Consider the following 18,964-nt stretch of genomic DNA (forward strand, 5'->3'; position numbering starts at 1 on the left):
TATTTTAGACGGATCATCGACTTCTATTTCTTTATATTTTTACGCTTTATATACGTGCAGGCAGTTCTGGCCCTCTAATCAGGCCAATCCGGTACTTACTGTATAGCCTACGAGCCCACAGAGTCTTTTGTTTATCCTACGTGAAGTGCGGCCTGCGAGCGAGCCACTGTCACGCAGGAGTGTTCATTCAGAACCCAGTTTGGGACACATTTGTAGTGTTGTGGTTGTTTTTGTGTGTTTTCTCACCATTTCACTATAATAATCTTTATTATTACCTTTCTTTTCCGTATAACGCTAAAATTACTAATCGTCGATCCGTATAACTATAGCGATATACTTATCGATAGTATTAGGCCTTAATTCTTTATATAATTTATTTTTTACCTTTTCTTTAAGGCTATTATAAAAGAACTATATTAATCCCTTATTATTAATAGTATTACGTAAGCTATTAATTTTAAATAAAGTTACGTAATTAATTACTAAACGTATTTAACGTAGGTTTACGAGCCTCTTTTACGCGTACCTTACTTCATCGTACTCCCTAAATATCTCTTTAAACTTAGTTTTAAAGATATAGTAATTCTCGAAGTATTCTATAGTAATTTTTTCTTAATTAGACGGCTCCTCCTCGTAGTAATTATCGAAGATAGGTTCGAACTACGCGAGAGCCTTATCCTTAAGTTTAATAGCCGCGAAAATAACTTTCGACTCTTCGTTAATAAACTAATTTAAATATTAACGAAAATAGGTTTTAAGCTAAATTAAGAACCCTTTAAGCTTTGCTTTTCTTCCTTTATAGTGCTTTAGTATTAGGAACTTAAATATTACTTTAAGCAAGGTTAATATAATAATAATCTACTCCCGAGTTTACTAAGCCTCGTCTTTAAATTCCTTAAAACGCCGCATTACTTACTTTACGGTAGGTCGAGTATTAGTAATAGTAAGTCCCTCACTACTTAGGCTAGGCGGGATACCTCCCATTTAAACGTTTTTAAATCCGGCTATAATAGTAAAAAAATACCTTTAATTTATCCGTAATAGAGTTAAAGTAAGTATATAACGTATAACGAACCCCTATTTAGAACTTCTAAAAGGGATACCGGTTAAAGGCTACTTCTAAATAATCCTGGTTCGGTATAGCTAAATAGTGTACGATAAGATATCTTAATGTAAATACTAGATACCGTAAATACAAGCTTAAAATTGTATACTGCGGAACTATCTATCTACACCAGCCAGTTCCTCCGTATATATATACCCTGCGCCAAGCCTGGCGTTATCCTGGATCGATAGACTCGACCCTCGATCCTATCGATACTATCCTTCCGGGGTTGACTCCTTTAGATCGACCCTCGATCCCAATGATCCTATTCTGATTGGTCCGTGATCCTGTGCTAATGATTGGTCAGTGGTGCGCCTGCGCCCCACTAGGTGTCAAGCCGTGACAATATATAAGCTTTTTTTTTTTGAAAATGTGTTAGGTAAATTTAGTTATTGAATTATTTTAGGGATAAAAGATTATATGTTTGAAAGGTTTAGAATAAATGGATTTAGAAGGATTTTCGGCTTCCTCGAGCGACTTATATCCGGTGGTGGCCGAAATTTCGACTCCAAGATGGCAATGTTGCCCCAATGGGTGTTCCCAGGCTAAAGTCGGATCACTCTGGACTACCTAAAGCGGCAGAATTGGCCTGAGAAGTGGAAGGTCACAGGCGCTCAGTAAGCACCATGGACACTGTCCGCCCGCGACACGAACTGACCTGCAGGCACATGCCTTTCCAGGTAGCATTTTCCCACAAAGTGAGTAAGGCGTATCATTAGCTTCTCATCATCACTCATACCGTTACCAGTGTGACGTCGTATACTGGTGACACCAACGAGGCTTTCCTCGTATCGAAAACAGCGTCCTTCGCCATCACGAGATGTCATTCTCATTGATTCCCGCATATAAAGGTGAAGGCATGACATGCAAACGATCCAACTCACCATCATCACAGATCAGACCGACACAATCTTGTCTTCGAACTTATCCGACAAACCCCCGAGAATTCCAACCATGCACTCGTACCTCCTTCTTGCCAGCCTTCTAGGCCTCGCCTCAGCCGCGCCCACCTCATCTACTGACATTCCAAGACAATGGACCCCTCAGGAGCCAGGCTCCATCCCTCGTCATTCCGGCGCCCGTGGCTTCCGTCTCCGCGTCAACGTCACCGACCCCTCCCTTGACCTTACTCCCCCCGTGCACAACCTTTTTCTTTCCACCGCCCACATCGGCCCGGCCCAGAACCGCGCCGTAGTTAGCTATTCCGGTCCCATTTTCTACCAAAACGGTAGCTACTCCGACATTGCCAATTACCGTGCTGGTATTCTCACCGATGCGGGCCCGCCCGAGTCACCCTTCCCGGAAGCCATCCAGTACCAACAAGGCAGCGATGACACCAAGGGCAGCGAGCTTTTCATCAATGCTGGCACTCCTGGTGCTGGTACCGCGATCAGCAAGCTGACAATGCCCTACTCCACCTTGCAAATTTTGGAGGGTGCCCCGATTGTGAAATCGTTTATCGTTTGCGGGAACACGACGATTCCTTACTATGGGGAAAGCAGGAAGTTTGAGGTGGTGAACTGGCTTGGGGCAACTAGGGACTCGACTGGCACACATTTGAGGGTGCCTGAGGGCTGTGTTGCTGTCAATCTGGTGCCTGAATGCGCGTATGAGTTTGTGGATTTACCTGAGGGCGCGGCGTATGACAGGACGTTTGTGAATGATGTGCGGTGCTATGAGAGTGTTGTTGCTATTGATTGGAGCAAATATGCTTACTGAGTTGAGGTTCAAGAGAGATTGGGGTGAAGAACATTGGGAAAAGAAGGAACATTGGGTTATAGACGTTGGGGCCTTAGGGTGAAAGGTATGTCCTGTAATAATTGATTTGGTTGGATTTTGTTGAGCTTTTGCTTTTTGAAGTTGCTTTGTTGTTTTTTATGTTATTTTGCTGGTCTTGTAAGGCTGAGGTTTTGGCTTATCACTGTGGCTTTGCTGTGCTTGGATGTTTGTTGTTGTGTTTGGCTATTTGCTGTTGTGCTTTATTGCAATGCAGCCACTGGAGAATCAAGCTGACGGTGGCGGCATGTGGTGGTGATGGCATCAAGGGGGAAACGACAATGTAAACTGGGACAAGGCACAGGGCTAGAGCCACTAAGCATGTGGCCCGTTGCAGTATTGGAAGGGGATTCAAGGTCACAGAAATTCTCAAACTCTGGTTGAATAAAGCACTTGAAGAGGTCGCAGCAATATTTGACACAAACACACTAATGGACCACAAAGAGGGGAAGGGGAACTTCAGAGGTGCACCCGGTGTGGAAACGAACAAGCAAACGGGTGGAGTGGGACAAAGAGAATCGAGTTGACATAAGACGGGACTCGAACTCACGACGTTTACCCGGTCAGCCGTGGTCCTGTCGCGATCTTGCTCTACGGATGATGATGAAGGGGATGAGGTTCCAAGGATGTCAGGTCAAACACCAGCAGCAACAGATGACGAAACACCAAGAATTGGTTGGGAATGGCAAAAAGAGGACCAACGGAAGAGCTGTACAGGATTCGAACCTGTGCCTTCAGAATCTTTGGGTGCTGGCATAGAGCCCACTTGAGCTCACCGACCACCAACCTACCAGCAAGGGATAGACAGGGAGAAAGAAAAGCCCGCAGAAACTGCCGTGCTGACCGCTACACCACCAGGGAATCTCTTCTCTGTCCAACGATCACTTGATACTGGCTGCTCCGGAAACAATCGCTAAACCGGTCGGCGAATGGGCTTCTGCTGAGCATTGAGAAGTGGGTCCTCGACATGGTCACGGTCATGGAAGGAACACTAGCAAGATGTTGGACTTTGCCGATGGACTCCTGGATGACCAGTTGGCTGTAGAGGATGCAAGCCTGGAACCATGGGGCACAACAATGCCCAAACAGAGGAGATACTGTTATAGAATAATATTTGGTTAAGGTTTATTTTCCGATTCACGTGGGAGGCAGTAAAGTTAGATGGGATATGAGAAAGAGAGACGAGGAAGTTCGGACAATTCCGGTGGATATTTTGCACGCTTTATAGGAGGAAGTCTGGAGGGTTTGGGAGGTATAAGAAGACGTCGTGGTAGCAAATGCCAGGTATCCTGTGGCTTGCAACCCATCTCTGAAACCCCCGGCCAGCCTTCAAAACATCATGGCGTATCAACTGTCAGTCTACGTCAGGCATCTTCTGAAAGGATAGCGTGCAGTTGCAGGCATTGTTAGAGCTCGTCTACCTTACTGTCAGGAACATCTGTTTACGACTAGCCTTGGCAACCCCTGAGGCTTGACTATGGGCGCAGTGAACCGCTTCTCGAGAGTCAAGGAAAAACATAAATACTGGAACCCGTCTCTTTTACCTATGGGCAACACGGTGGTATCTGTAACCGCAAAAGTGACCATCGGAAACTGCAAGGTGAACATCGCGCGACACCTGGCCCCTGTAGCAAGGCTCCCCAAACATATTTTGAACAGCTCCAAGTACCCTGAAAAGTACCTGTGGTTGTTATGTTGGAACTGCCAAAAATGACCATTATCCAATATGAGGTCTAAAGAGCAGGGGATACCAAAGTTGTGGCACTCTCTTCAGGTGTAGCTCCCAACAAAACACTCACAGCTGGGCCCTTTTCTCGTATCGTCAACCAAAACAACGAGCTCATTCGCAGCTTGGGCCTGGCTCCAAAACTATGGCTTTATTCGGAGTTCGCATCGCCAATCTAAATTGGCTCAAGTGCGACCTCCAAATAAGTAACAAAACAAACATCCCCCCTCCTTCCTCTATCCCAATCCCCTGTGCCCATCTTCACTTTCTCCAGAAGCACCATGACAAACTCTGTCTTTGTACGAAATTGTTTTCACAACCCTTAGCATAAAACAGGCACCCTAAGTCTGGACCCAGCCGTCTAGCCTGCCAGGCAACAAAATAATCATGCCGGCCCAGTACCGTCACTAAATCGTTAATACCTTCCCAGAACTTGTCCCTTCTCACCACTCGATTCCCTAATGGGCCTTCTCTGTCCTATCAAGTATGTTAGGGTGCAGATTGGGACACATTTTGTCAGGGCCGTGGGTCCGGAGTACTTGCACAATAGCCACAACTCCCTTGACTATGAGCTGAACGACTTAGACGCAGCTGACAAAGGGGATCAGACCTTGGATTTCATGTACGGCCATGACCCAAGCACAGCTATCAAGTACTACGCTTTGTTGGAAGCCGCAAGATAACGATCTTCGGAGTTTGCTTAATTGTCGAAGGAGATCCTGATGGAAGCAGATTGTCTTTTCTTGGATCCCGACATACAAACCGACTGGCATCACCTTCAGCCACTCAAAGAACTATTGGTTTGTGATGCAGGGGCTCTTCAAGTGACTGGCGATGTTAGCCACTCCCCCGACTCAACTCTTAGCTCGACACCTCTGACTCCGACGTGTAGATAGAGGATATCGTCGGATACTCATTTGGCAACTTTTTGTTGAAGAGGTAGCGGGAACTTGCTCTTTCCCATCGCCGGGGGATTTAGCGTCTGCGCACGAGCCTGAATTTCGAAAAGGGGTGGTCTCAGTGGTATAATCAGAATAGTCGCGGCAGCGGGGCTCTGCATATGCATTGCTTGGTTGAGTCTGCTAGCAGCGTTGCTTCGAATCACATTGCTGTTAAAAACCACAAAAACAAAACCAAAATTGATAGTCGTCTTGGACCCCTTCACTTGCTCCCCATAGTTCCGCTGCCGCGGAAGGTCCTGGTGCAAATCTGGGCTGGGCCACCCCTTGTCTTTTGCTTCTTTGACTGTTAGTGGGCTTTGTGTTTTTTTGACGAAGTTATTGTTGGTATCGTTGGTTGCGGAGGTTGTGAGCTTATGGTGTTGTGATTTTGTTAAATATGGGAGTGCCAGACTGGAAGCTCCATTATCTCTCCATTTATTCAAAGCTATCCGTTTGCCTGTTCTTTTGCCTATCCTTTCCCTTTTGTTTATAATAATAATAATGAAATTAGAAATCAAAAACACCAGGAAACCCTGGGCACGCAAGACAAAATGCTTCAGCAGTGGCCCTGCCCACTGCACCAAAACAAAAAACTAAGCTTAATGGCGGGAGGGTTGCAAAGCCCCGAACGAGGGTGGTGTTTTTTTAATACCATCAAGAGGGCACTTTCTTTTGTTTACCACCAGGATTGAAGAATTTCCTCAGAACATAGCCTGCTGGTTTTGAGTGTAGCTTGACATTGCCAGGGTACATAGCAGCCGGGTGGGAGACCACAGACAACCCCTTACTCTTCGCCTATCTTCTATTTGCCAGATCTCCTTTGCTGATTTGGCTGGGACCATCGAGTTCAAATACATGTGAGATATGTCTGACAACCCAGACATCTCTCTGCTGTTATGGATAATGAAGTGGAGTTATTGATTACCCCTATTTTGGTCGCCATTGTTACAGTTAGCATTACCGTGCATGTCTCTACCAGCCTGAATGCTATTCAAAAAAAGCTCATTTCCAAACAAGTCTCTTGGTGATGTGGCCATTGAGGTCCTCGCAAAAGCAACAGACAGACAGCAAGAGTGAAATCAACCCATCTGCCCAGTGTGAGTGGGACTTAATTCTTGACGTGAAAACTCTACTCCAGGCTACACATGACGCACGGCTGCGCTTGTTGACATCACGAACCTCGTCGGCTATCCTCGGCTACATCGGTCCTTCCCCAACAGCAGCCAACGCTCTACCGTCTGATATATACCAGGCTTTTGTGTCTAATATTCAGCAAGGAGTTCCAGTGGCCGACTGGTATGGAGTGACGCACAGCAGAGTTGCCAGTTTCTGCAGATCCTTTTCCGTCTTCGCCACTGGTCACGGCACCCATGTGTATGGGACCTGTCCGCACTCAAGATCCTAGTTCGAACCCAGGACTGAGCTCCTTGCTTTTTGTTTTGTCACTTTTTTCTTTTCTTCAGCCATGCTGGCCACTGCCAGTCTCATTCATTTCTTGAGTAGAGATCTCGTGTCTCTTCATTGAAATCTTATTGCCTGCAAAGTATTTCCTACCACGTAAACCAAGACTTGTGGGCGAATAGCAACTTGAATTTATCTAGCAATGAAAACACAGAATGTTGTAAACAAAAAGACGAAAAAAGAAAAGTCTCCAACGACCACCATCACCACCAAATAACCCACCGACTACCTACCCAGACTCCCACACAACAAACACCTCAACCAAAAAGAACAAAAACAAAAAAAAAAAAATTTCACGAGTTCGGTACACAGCCCAACCCCTACAAATTCCCACAAACATTCGCCCCCGCCGAATCGATCCCATAAGTCTTCTTCCAATCATTACTAAACCACCACCCCCCCCTGCCCGGCCCACAATCCCTCTGTATACTCCCCCAAGCAGTAACCATCTCATTAGCACTGCAAGGGTTATTACCTCCATAGGAACTACACATCATCATCAGCCTCCCTCCCAATCCACATAGTCCCAACAACCACTTGAAAAGACTTACCATATATACATCATACTCCCCCCCACATTACAAAACTCCCCTCCACGGGGCGGGATCGTGTTCCCGGTGCTGCACCAGTTGCTCAAGCAAGTGAGACTGTTCTCTAACTCGGACGCGTCGACGGGGTTGTTTGTGCAGCCGATTCTGATTCTGGCTTGCGAGGCTAGGGATGCGAAGGTGCTGTTGGAGGTGGAGGCGAAGGGGAGGGGATATTGCGGGGAGGGGGTGGCGAGGGTGGGGTCGTCAGTCCAGATGTCTGGCTCTGCTGGGGAGGAGGAGGAGTGAGTGAGGCTCCAGGGGAGGGGGTATTCTGGGGTTGGGGCTGTTAGATCGGTGGGGTTGTTGTGGTTGTTGTGGTTGTTGTTGTTGTTATTGTTATTGGCTGAGGAGGAAGGGTTGTTACTGTCATCCGAGGGGAAGACAGCGGGGGAGGAGAGGGTGAGGGAGGGCAGAAGGAAGAACAGAAGCGGTAACATTGTGGTCAAATTGGGAAGAAGGTGCTTGTTGTGAGGGATTGATCTTGGTGTGCCAAGAGAGGAAGAAATAAGATGCCAGACTAGACACTTTTATGCCCAACTTCCAGTAAGGCATCCCGTTCTTGACTGGCGATATCTGACGACTTTGAGAACCATCACAGTAGGACTGACTCAGCCTGTGGCAAGGTGTGTGGCTGTGTGGTTAGTGGTTGTCATTCTGTCAGTCAGGACGGAGGGAGTACACGTGGTGCCTGGGTTGGGTAACAGACATGAGTTTGTGGGACTAGACTGGACCGCGACCCGTCCGTCAATGTAGCTTTATAAGGAGGGCTCATTGATGGTAAGATTAGGGTTCAGAACAGGTAGCCATCTGACATCATCTTCCGCTTGATGTAAAAAGGCAAAACTTGGCTCATTACGATTGAAAGATGACTCGTAGCGTTAAATCGCAATGAAAGCATCCCAGAATAGGCAAGCACAAGATAGCCGGTTGTACGACCCCGAAATCTTTGTAACATGACAAGGCTACTGGCCCCTCTAGAAGTTCTAGCAAGTTCTGTCCAACAGACAACTACGCCACATGACAGATTTCAGCAAATGCCATCCCCAAAACACCATTCCGATTTCTCACGATGCCAATGAGACACTTCGCACTGGCAAAACCGATGAGCCTCTTTTTTTTTTTTTTGCATCACACCACCAACGACAGCCCGAAACCGGCCGGAAGGTGTGCTCCGCAGTCAACACAAGATAGGAGGTCCAAATGTCTCGGATGGCCCGGGTCCAGACCACCTGGCTGTCACACTGACGCCATGATCAGCATTCAAGTCAAAGATGGACGACCATAATGTGAAACAGAACTACAGAAATGTTCAAGTCCCATATCAAAATCCAAAAATGAATCCAAAAAGGGACACCCAGCTTTTCAAAAATGAGCTTTTGTCATTCAACTACCTTATCAAAGCCAAGACCACCCCCCTTTAACTCCACAAAAAGTAAATAAACAAACCCCCTATTTAAAAGCGGGTCCCACCCTTGCCCAATCACAACCCCTCCCAAATCTCCCCAACCACATCCTGCAACATCCTCAACCCATAAAAACCCGCCACCCTCTTATAAACCCTCAACCTCCTCATGACTTCCTCCCTCTTCACACTCTCCCTCCACTCCCCAGAGCAAGTACAATGTTCCATAAACTCATTCACCCTCGCCGCTCCACACTTCCCACACTTCAAATCCTGACAGGTCCACTCGACCACTATCCCCTCCACCTCGCCCACCAGCCTCTCCTCAATCGCATTCCTATCATACTCCGCCTCGCAATACTGACAAGCCCACCTCTTTGCCTGTGGCTCCTCGTCGGGCAAAGGCATCAAATCCTCATCCCTGCAAAAATCCAACTCCCGCGTCATGGTGCAGTTTTCACAGCTCAACTGGGTTATCTTCAACGACTCCGAGGGATTCAGAAACTGCCCCTCCTTGGAGAACTCCCTCACGTCAAAAAGCGCCAACAACTCCTTCCTCAGCAATCTCGCCTCAAGAGTGATGTTCTTGTCAAGAGAGAGCACTTGCATGAGCGCCTTGACCAGTTCCAGGATTGGGTTCGCCGTTGGCTTTGCTGACGCGCTCTTCTTATGCGCCGGCCCTGTAGACGTAGAAGAAGGAAGCAGCTGCGGGAGGTAAGACCCAGGCAAAACAGGAAAGCTGTAGTCATTGGCCAACTCTGGGTGAAGCATCTCCCTCTTTTGCGCCTGAATCAACCCTAGAATTTCCTTCTTGAGCGGCTTCTCAAAATTCTTCCCCAGGATGATCTGGTTAGCGCCTGTGGCGACCTTGTCATCGGCTTGTTGAGTGCTGTCACCACGGAAGGGGAGCTGGGTCATTCTTGGGGTGGCGGTGGGATCTGATCCATTAGCGGGTCGTTTGATGCCGTGCATGAGTTCGATGAATTCGACTACCCAATCTCGGAAGACTGGCTGCAGTCGGACTGGGAGGAACGTCGCGATTTGCCAGTGCATGATCATCTGGAGATCTTGCTCATCTTTTTCGAGAACTTCCTGGCAGGCTTTACCGCCGTAGTTGAACTCGTCGTACCAAACCAGATAGTCCCAGTATTCCTTGATTTCAAGATCGATGAAGTGGAACAGGGGCTTGGCTTTGATGCTCTTGAGGATGTACTGCGAGTAGGCGTACGCATTGCCAACCTCAGATTTGGTGGTTTGCAACAAGAGGCGGTTGGCACTGGCGTACACAACGTGCGACCCCACGCGGCGGAAGTCAGCCATGAGCTGGAGAAGAGCTTTCCGGCTCATCATCTGGACATAGTAGTGCAGAGCTCTGTCATAGAGACAAGATGCCGGGGACTCAACCCAGCGGATGAGATGCTGCACCATAATATCGGCCATTGTCGACCCTTTGCAGGCCTCAGCCCACCATGACTTGACCATCTCGCGAAGGACTTGGACACCAGCGTTCGCAAATGCATTCTCAGACTGAAACGACTCTTCCCCACCCCCGCCATTACCAGCAGGGTTGAAGGAGATACTGTCCGCGCCCTCAAGCTCGTTGATAAGAGACGACGTCAAGATGGTATTGATACCAAGATTGCGAACCTCTATATCAATGCAAACTGAAGCATAGGTGCCAGGGGTATTAACCGAAGGCATCTGCACCTGATCAAGCGGACCAATCACGTCATCCTTCTCATACCCAGCATGGTCAGGCCGCGGGCTAGGCGACCACCACAAAACAACACTGTTGGCTTGCAGTCGGCGGGCATAGGCAACGTCGATCAAGAAGCGGGGATCGTCCCGCTCCAAGTTGCACAGTGGCACATCGCCGTACTTGGCCAGGGCAGTTAAGTGCGTGATCCACGAACCAAGGCTAAGGTAGTGGTTCACCAGACGGCGTGCCACCACAGTTTGCCACCCAAGAGGCGGCAGCGAGCTATCGGCTGTGTCGTACTTGAGTGGCATGACAGGAAACTCACCCAAGATGGGGATATCGTGCACCAGCAGGTTGCGTTGCGAGGATTGGATAACCATCATCGTCGGACCGGATTCCTCCTTCTTCATCTTCTTGACAATGTCGCCAACTTCGAGGAAAGCTTTGCGGCGCGTAGTGACCTGAGTAATCTTGACGCTCAGCTTCTCTTGGTATTGGAAGCGTTCTTGCCAGGTAGAGTCTTCACCCTCTTCACTGATCCGCCGAGCAAGCAAATCTGAGTAAAGCTTGGAGATGTTTGGCAAATCCTGACCGCCGTCCTTGCTCTTCTGCTGGATAATGACATGTGCTTGATCACCGGTTGTCGAGAACAAGCCGAAGATCTGCCGGTCACCGGCGCTGATGTGTGACAGATACACATAAGACATACGGGCGCCCTCCAGATACGGTCTTGGCTTGGTTGGTTTCTTGAGACCATCAAGGTCAAACCCTTGCTCGAGACCCTTGCCAAGAACACCAGCTTGGCTGGTATCAATGGTGCAGAGATTACCCAACTGGAGAAGTGCCCGAAGGTTGAGTGGGATCTGCTTCTCATACACGCCTTCCACACTTGGATGGTTAAACAGCAGTGAAAACTTCTCAGCCTCGGCAAAGTAGATCTCTTCTGGCACAGTGAGCTTAAAGAGGTGCACCGAAGAATGGCCATTGGGAAGTGTATGGTTGACCTGTTCCACCTGACACCCGTCAATCTCGATATCCGGCAACTCTTTGCTCTTCAAGTTCAAGAAGACCTGACGTTGGACATTGATTTTGACCGTGTGGATCTTGTTGTCGATGAGTACATAAGCAATAACAATCCCTGGCATGTCCGTTGCCTTTAGCTGGAGAATCTGCCAAGTATTCCTGAAGGTCACCTCGGCCTGGTTGCGGAAGGTCTGCTGGAGACTGTTCTGTGCATTCCCACGCCTTTCACCGAACAGATGGCGTCTCCGTGCCCTGGCCTGCTTTTGAAGCTTCCACTTCTGTTTCTGGTATTCCAAGAACGCGGGGTAGTCCTCGCTTGGATCGGGCATCTTCTTGGGAAGGGCTGCAAAGGGATCCTCTTCTGGCTCAGGGGACTTGCGCTTGTGAGATGACAGCACTTTTTGCGAGGCAGCAATAGCCGAGGTAACTGTCTTGGGTTTGAGCAGATCACCAATATCCTCCAGATCTCCCAGCTGGTTGGTGATATCGTTCAAAGGGCGCTTGGTGGTGGGTCCAAAGAGATCGGTAAGCTTCTTCTGCTTCATCTTGTCGTCCTTGATGTTGATGCGGCGCTGCAGCCAGTCCGGATGGGGAATGCGCGGTACTGGGTTGCGGACCTTTTGCAGTGCTGCCGGAATGGTGATGAGCTTCTGAATGACAGAGCCAAGACGCTCACGGTAGTACTCCCAGTCAAGCAAGGCACGAGGATCCGTATCGGCTGGCTCTTCCTTGAGCCACTTCTTCAGATACATCCGTTTGGTCTCTTCCTCGGCAGAGAAGATGGCAACTGGCACGGCACGTTCAGTGACAGGCGCCCCCTTGGGCCTGGCACAGATGATGAACTTGCAGTTCAAGCCCTTGTCTTTGACCATCGCCTCACCCAAGAAGTCAGCCAAGCGTTTGGCCGTCGTGATGGATGTGGACTTTTGTGAGCCGTATTCCTCCAGAGTCTTGGTCATGCTGCGGTTCTCGGAAATGAGCTCCATCAGCTCCTCGTCGGCAAGTGTTGTTCCTTTACTGTCGAGGACGTCGAGCCATCTGTTGGCAACCTTGGCCACAGCGGTGTAGCACTCAGCCAGAGTGGTGCCGTCCAGGAAGAACTTGAAGATTTGCTGCTGGAAGATTTTGATGAGCTTCAGCTCACCTCTTCGCTTGACCTCGAAACCCTTCAGCTCAGCAAGACTGCCATCGTCGTTGAACACGGCATAGCGCTTCTTCAAGTTCTTGTCCTCTTCCTTCGATGTTGGAAGAACCATGGCCTTGTACGGACCATCGACTTCGAAGAAGATGGAATTGTCGCTGTGGGTCTCGTACTTGAACGTCTTCGGGTCAACAAGAGTCTGATACTGGTGGTTGGTGAACTTGTCGTGGACCAGGTGGTTCAACATGACACAGGGATACGAAATGGTCATTTTCTTGCCGTTCTTGAGCTTGAAGGTGAAGTTCTCTGGGAAAGTAGCCGGCAACATACACCAGATACCATCCGTGTCAAGCTCCAGTGGGCGACCGAGGCGCTCGACCAGAGATCTGGCAAGCTGAATAATGGTAGCGCCCGTCAGACAGGTAACGCCGGCCATTTCCATTGAGTACCAACGGGAACCCTTTCTCATGACGTATCCGTAGAAGGAGTTGAGAATGACCTTGTGCGCCAACTGCAACGAGTCAAACAGAACGATCATCTTCTTGGCGTGGTCAACCTCGGACGCTGATGCGCCTGAGCTCCTGAGGGCATCCGTCTTGCCTTTCCACACCTTGGCCTTTCCCTTGTAGTCGTAACGACGATCACGGAAATCGCGCACCGTGTCGATGTAGAAGGGGTTCTCTCGTTGGCAGATGATGGCTTCTCGGACAATCGTGGTGGAGTCGTGGATCTTGTGGTAGACCTTTTGCGAGTAGAGCTGCAGTCTTTTTCTGATCAGACTTGCCTGTTCATCAGCGGGTAGTTCCCGAAACGATCTTGTCGGCATGTTAGGCTTTTTCCCTGGAAACCGTTCGCTCTCCAACGCATGCCGAATCATGTTGTACTCGTCGCGCTTCGCTGGTAGATACTCTCCTCTCCACGCCCATGGTAACCTTCTGTCGCATGTTTTGCCAGGCCGGTTGAAGTCACAGGCTGCGCAGTCTGACTCTGAGATCATGGAATCCGGCTGCAGCCGATTGGTCGTCATGATGTTGGGATACATGGAGGCGACGTCGAGATGGTAGATGAGGGGGTTCTCGAGGCGGTTTGGCGTCTCCTTGAGGTTCATGAGCTTGGCAACGATTTGCTCCTTCACCTCGTCGTAGTTGGTGATATCGTCCATGGACTTCTTTTCTTCGACCGTGATACTAAACTTCAAGGCAGCATCCAGATCCCTCAACAACTCATCCACTGCCCCTGTGTCAACGGCAAAGGTGACGGGGATGTCGGCCCTGAACACGCCAGCCTCGATACTTTCGACGTGTCCACCAACATACGTCTCTGATTCCAGCAAGTGTCCTTCCCAAAATGACTCCTTGGCCTGGACGTGCTTGTTTGGAAGCACGATACCCTTTTGGTAGGCCTGCACCATCAACAACATCTCGCACAGGGTTCCTGTACCCTTTCTGAGCGTGTCGTCTGGGCCAAGCGGTAGAATGGTACAGAGAGAGAAAATGAAGGGGTGGACGTATTTCATGTACAGATAGTAGGTGGCGACGGCATCGGAGACTGAGTACTCGGCTAGGGTTTGTGGTCTTTCTTGGGCGTAGGGTGTCATGAGTTCGGGATCGAGTTCGTCTGGGTCGTATCCAAGCTTGGCCACCGTGACTGCCTTCAAGCCTCTGCTACCTTGTGGCAGGTAACTGTCACGGTTGACCCAGTGAAAGCAGTCCATGTGAACGCTGTAATTGCACTTGAACTGATCATCGCTGTCCCTTTTCCAACCAATTTCGTGGTACAGGTCAATCCCGTTGATGCTAGCACGGGTTTCCACGAAGGGCCAATCGAAGAAATCACCGTTGTAAGTGGCGATAACGGTTGGTCGAGCTTCCTTGATGTGGAGAAAGAACCGTTCTAGTACTGACTTCTCGTCCGGCTCGTTGAAGATCATAAACGGCCCCGGGTATTCTGGTCTTGGTGTGTAATCGAAATCCGCAATGTCTTCGGAGACAACCTCTCGGTTCGTGATCAAGAAACCTTGCCCGTCGATCATGTAGGATATCATCATGATCTGATCCACCGCGGCATCGGGAAACTTTAATGGCGCCTTGCACGTCTCGATATCGTAGGCCATGACGACCGGATCTGCTGGGGCGAGGCGGTCCTCATTTCGAATAACTGTCGTCACACCGTTTTTGGCCTCTACAAAATACCAATTACCCACCCGAATGTCTGACAGGAGTTAGCCAACAATGCGGGTAAAGAACCGAGAGGCACGTACCCAAGTCTATCATTACTCTAACGTGGTATGGGACGTCATATTCCCTGATATCAACAATAAAATCGCTCGCCTCAGCAAATGATGTTTTGTGTCGTTGGTCGTCTCTTCGTAAGTCGTCATCAAAAAGATCAAAGTTGCCGTTTGTTCTGCCATATGTCAGTAAGCCAGCAGGAGAGAAACCCCCTGAATGTCAAACTCACGTAGCAACCTCAGCATATGTGTCCATAGCATCCATCCCCTTCTTATTCTTTTCCGCTATCGGCATAATATCCCTCCTTGCCGCCATCAAGTCTTGCACATTGTGAAACTTGATCTCGAGAAACGTCCTCCTGTATCCCAGCAAGTGATTCGGCATGCTCAAATCCTCCTTCTCAATCTTCTTGATCGCCTTGACCACTCCACCCCCAGGTACCCTCTTGCACCACTCCTCCACCTCCCCTTCATGACCCTTTCGGCAAGCTATCAAAAAGTATGGCTCAAAGTCCACCGTCGCCTTGAATGTCTGTCCGTCCTCCTCGATGAAGTAACAGTCAAGCGCTGCCCTGCCGCCACCTCCGGGAATCCGTGGGTCGTCGATAGAGGTAGCTTGTACGTTGACCAACCAGCCCTCGCGCTTCCGTCCGGCGTCATAGCGCGCAAAACCCATATTCTCGTCGATCTGGTGTGCCAGTGCGGTTCTCTCCCACTTCTCATCCATCGAGGTGGCCTCGCCGCGGGTGCTGGACGAGGCCGCAAAGGTTTTTGTCTTGGGCCCATGGTACGCTTGTTTGCCGCCTCGTCGGTAGCCGCCCCGGGGCTGGCGGAGGGAGGTATTCGGCATGGTGAAGGTATGTAACTATCCCGTGGACGGGTGTCAATTAATGTCGACCCGGGGTACTCTGTAGACTCGATGGCGCTGGCTGTCTTGGCTTTCTATGCTGGATGCCGCTGTGCGCTATACGCTATACGATAGTGGAAGTGCCGAGCAAAAGAAACGACATTCAATCATGAAAAGGCAGCATTGAACTGATAGAAATGTCAAAGAACGAAAGACACAGCTCCTGAGTCCGTGGATTACTTGGGAAAGGTGCCAATTGGTGGTGGTGTTCGCTGTGGACCACTGCCTCGACTGTGTTGGCAAAAACCCATTAAACAAAGACGCGTTCTGAAGCGCGCTTCCAATCGCGACGCGACTTGGTGGGGCACTTAACACAGGGGTGCAACGGGGACACCAGAAACCCTAACCCTGTGTAGACAGCTTCCCCACGTTTTGGCAGACGAGTAAAAGCACAGACCACACCATCGAAACGGCAGTGGACAAATGCAAGACTTGGAGCTCTGCATCACAAGCCGAAGCTCAAGACCAAGACAAAGTAAACAACCGGCCAGCTCAAACCCATGTATGCCTCAATTGCACCCACATACTTCCCATATCGACTGTTGACATTACCAAGTTTGCTCCAGCACCCCCCCTCCACCGAACTCAACATCTCCCACCCAAGATGACCACCCCACCAAACGACTCCTCCAACAACCCCGAATCCGAACTCCCGTGGCTCCAAAAACCGACAACAATCACGCCCTCATCACCGCCCCAAAAACAAAATCCCCAAGAAGAAGACCTCTCCCTCGCAGCAGCCCTATCAACCATCACCCCCTCCTCCTTCCTCACCGTCCACCAAACCCCCTGCGCCCGCACCGGCCTCCTAACAGGCATAGGCCTCGGCTCCGCAGTCGGCATCCTCCGCTCGATCCTCGGTCTCCCTATCCCCCGCGCCGCCAACTGGGCCGTCGGCACAGGCGCCCTGACCGCCATCCTCCAGTACGAGTACTGCCAGGCTAAGCGAAGGCAGGAGAAGGCCAAAGTGGCCAGAGTGGTAGAGGTATACGGGCAAAAACAGGCTGAGATGAGAGCGAAGGAGGAGGAGGATAGGAGGAGGAAGGCGGAAGAGGAGAGGAGGTTACTGGAGGAGCAAAAGAGGAAGAGTTGGTGGAAGGTTTGGTAGGGACGTCACAAAGTGTAGGATAGTGAGGTGTAAGATAGGTTGTACATATACCAGTGGGAGCACCAGCACCAGGGGAAGCTTTGGGTACCAATGACAAGATATCATTCATGATGGGTATATTTCCATTGTCATGTTAAAACAATTCAACACTGCGCTATTCAACATGTTCAAGATGCTCCTTCAAATCCACCCAAATCACACCACTGAACCACTGAGAACAAAAGGAAATTCCCCCAAAAAAAAAAAAAAAAAAAAAAAGACAATCATCCATGCGGCCGTTATCATTACTTCAATAAATCCATGATAAAAAAAAGAAATTGTCGGCTAGCCTGCCGCTCACAAAAAGAACCAGGAACTCCATAACCCATCATTGCTAGAACAAGCTGCCAGAACCCTGCAAAAGCCCAAGCCAGAAACCAAACGCCAGTTTTCCCAATGTATCGTTGAAAAGCCCCGTCTCCATCCTGGAAATAAATTCCCAGCCCCCAAACCCTAAACCGTCACCTTAACCTCAGCGCCCCCGTCCAAAAACCTCACCCTCCTCCTCTCCACCTTCTTCTTCACATCCGAGCTACTCCCACTGAAGCTAACGGCCGGACTTTCCCCTCGCCTCCTCCTCTGGCTCCTCCACGCCCTAGCCTCTCGTTCCTCTCTTTTCCTGTACTCAGCCAGCTGCTGCTTCCTCTTCACCGTCCTCGCATAGGCCACCGCAGCCGTAGGCTTAAACCCAATCCCATTAATCCCCGTCCCATCATCATCGCTGTCATCAGGGTCATAAATCGTAATCTCGTCATCGTGCCATGTCAGCGATGCCCTTAAGGGATCCGTAATAACCGTTGTCGGTGGCTTCGGAGCAGCCGCCGTCGCCTCAGCCGGCGGTGGTTTCGGAGCCAAAATCGGGAGGTTTGTAAGTGTCATAGCCGGCAACGGAAGCTCTGCTTGCGGCTGGGGAGTAGTCTTTCGACTGCGGGGCTTTTTCGCAGCAGGCTTTGTCCTTGATGGTAGAGTAATTGCTCGAGGCGCGGTAGTGTGCGTGTTGGCGATCGTCTCCGACTGTTCCACCACCCCAGTATCAATCGCGAAACGGAGCGATTTTGGTGACGACTGCCGCTGCTTATCGGCGGTATCTTGGTGTTGTTGTTCTGCATCCCGCAGACTGCCCCGGGTAACCGCATCCGCTGTCACATTATCATCACTCATCACCACCTCCCGAATCCTCGCCCGTTTGCGGGATCCCCTCTCCGAATTGTCCATGTCCATCTCTGATGACGAGGAGGTATCCATCGCGCTGCCAAAATCTGGGGGGGGTCCAAAAGAGTTTCTGACACTGCCGGTGCTGTCTCCACTACTGTTGTTGAGGACGACCCCACCCCCACTCGGCGTGGGCCCCAGGGCGAGGCCCCGGAACCTGTGTGCGACGCAGCTTCGGGGGCTTGTGCTGCCGTCGTCCGTTTGAGAGGAGTCGGGGCTGAAGGTGAACTGTTGTTGTTGATGTGCTGGAGAGGGGAAGTCGGGGATTTGACGTCCTAGTATCTGCTCGCGCTTTCGCTTCGGCGTTGAGAAGGGTGATGGCGCTGCCATTTCAGTTGTTGGTGTGAACATTCGAACGTTTCGGGAGGCGGCGGCGCTGGCGGTCAATTGCTGCTTGATGAATCCACCGAGCCTTATAGGGCTGCAGATGAGGTGCGGTAGTGCTTTTGGGACTCGATGATCTTGCCGACGATATAACAGCTGTGGGAGTTGGGTGAGGAGACCTGGGAGGGGGGAAGGAGATATAAACAGCTGGCTGTACGGTAGTAGGTTCCAAAAACGTGGCAGTTGAGTGCAGGTGGTCTTGACAATGGATGGCTTGCCG

General features: G+C 50.1%; 5 protein-coding genes across 5 annotated transcripts; 2 read left to right on the forward strand and 3 right to left on the reverse strand.

The window, feature by feature from the left end:
• Window positions 1-1,969: 1,969 nt before the first annotated feature.
• Window positions 1,970-2,824, forward strand: QC761_503390 (uncharacterized protein; the record flags this gene model as incomplete). The annotated part of the gene is made up of 1 exon (XM_062879568.1): window positions 1,970-2,824. One exon carries the CDS (start codon window positions 1,970-1,972, stop codon window positions 2,822-2,824), a length of 855 nt encoding a protein of 284 aa, XP_062730705.1.
• Window positions 2,825-7,119: 4,295 nt separating this feature from the next.
• Window positions 7,120-8,108, reverse strand: QC761_503395 (uncharacterized protein). Its single transcript, XM_062879569.1, has 2 exons — window positions 7,561-8,108; window positions 7,120-7,495 (listed from the first exon to the last, which is right to left on the reverse strand). The coding sequence occupies exons 1-2, from the start codon at window positions 8,034-8,036 to the stop codon at window positions 7,330-7,332; spliced, it is 642 nt and encodes a 213-aa protein (XP_062730706.1). The 5' UTR covers window positions 8,037-8,108; the 3' UTR covers window positions 7,120-7,329.
• Window positions 8,109-8,885: 777 nt separating this feature from the next.
• POL2 (DNA polymerase epsilon catalytic subunit) lies at window positions 8,886-17,311 on the reverse strand. Its single transcript, XM_062879570.1, has 3 exons — window positions 15,325-17,311; window positions 15,125-15,270; window positions 8,886-15,075 (listed from the first exon to the last, which is right to left on the reverse strand). Exons 1-3 carry the CDS (start codon window positions 15,942-15,944, stop codon window positions 9,080-9,082), a joined length of 6,762 nt encoding a protein of 2,253 aa, XP_062730707.1. The 5' UTR covers window positions 15,945-17,311; the 3' UTR covers window positions 8,886-9,079.
• Window positions 16,606-17,109, forward strand: QC761_503410 (uncharacterized protein; the record flags this gene model as incomplete). Its single annotated transcript, XM_062879571.1, has 1 exon — window positions 16,606-17,109. The coding sequence occupies one exon, from the start codon at window positions 16,606-16,608 to the stop codon at window positions 17,107-17,109; it is 504 nt and encodes a 167-aa protein (XP_062730708.1).
• Window positions 17,312-17,601: 290 nt separating the features above from the next.
• On the reverse strand, window positions 17,602-18,711 carry QC761_503420 (uncharacterized protein; the record flags this gene model as incomplete). Its single annotated transcript, XM_062879572.1, has 1 exon — window positions 17,602-18,711. One exon carries the CDS (start codon window positions 18,709-18,711, stop codon window positions 17,602-17,604), a length of 1,110 nt encoding a protein of 369 aa, XP_062730709.1.
• Window positions 18,712-18,964: the final 253 nt, after the last annotated feature.

Source organism: Podospora bellae-mahoneyi, chromosome 5 (genome assembly GCF_035222275.1).
Source record: "Podospora bellae-mahoneyi strain CBS 112042 chromosome 5, whole genome shotgun sequence".
NCBI lineage: Eukaryota > Fungi > Ascomycota > Sordariomycetes > Sordariales > Podosporaceae > Podospora > Podospora bellae-mahoneyi.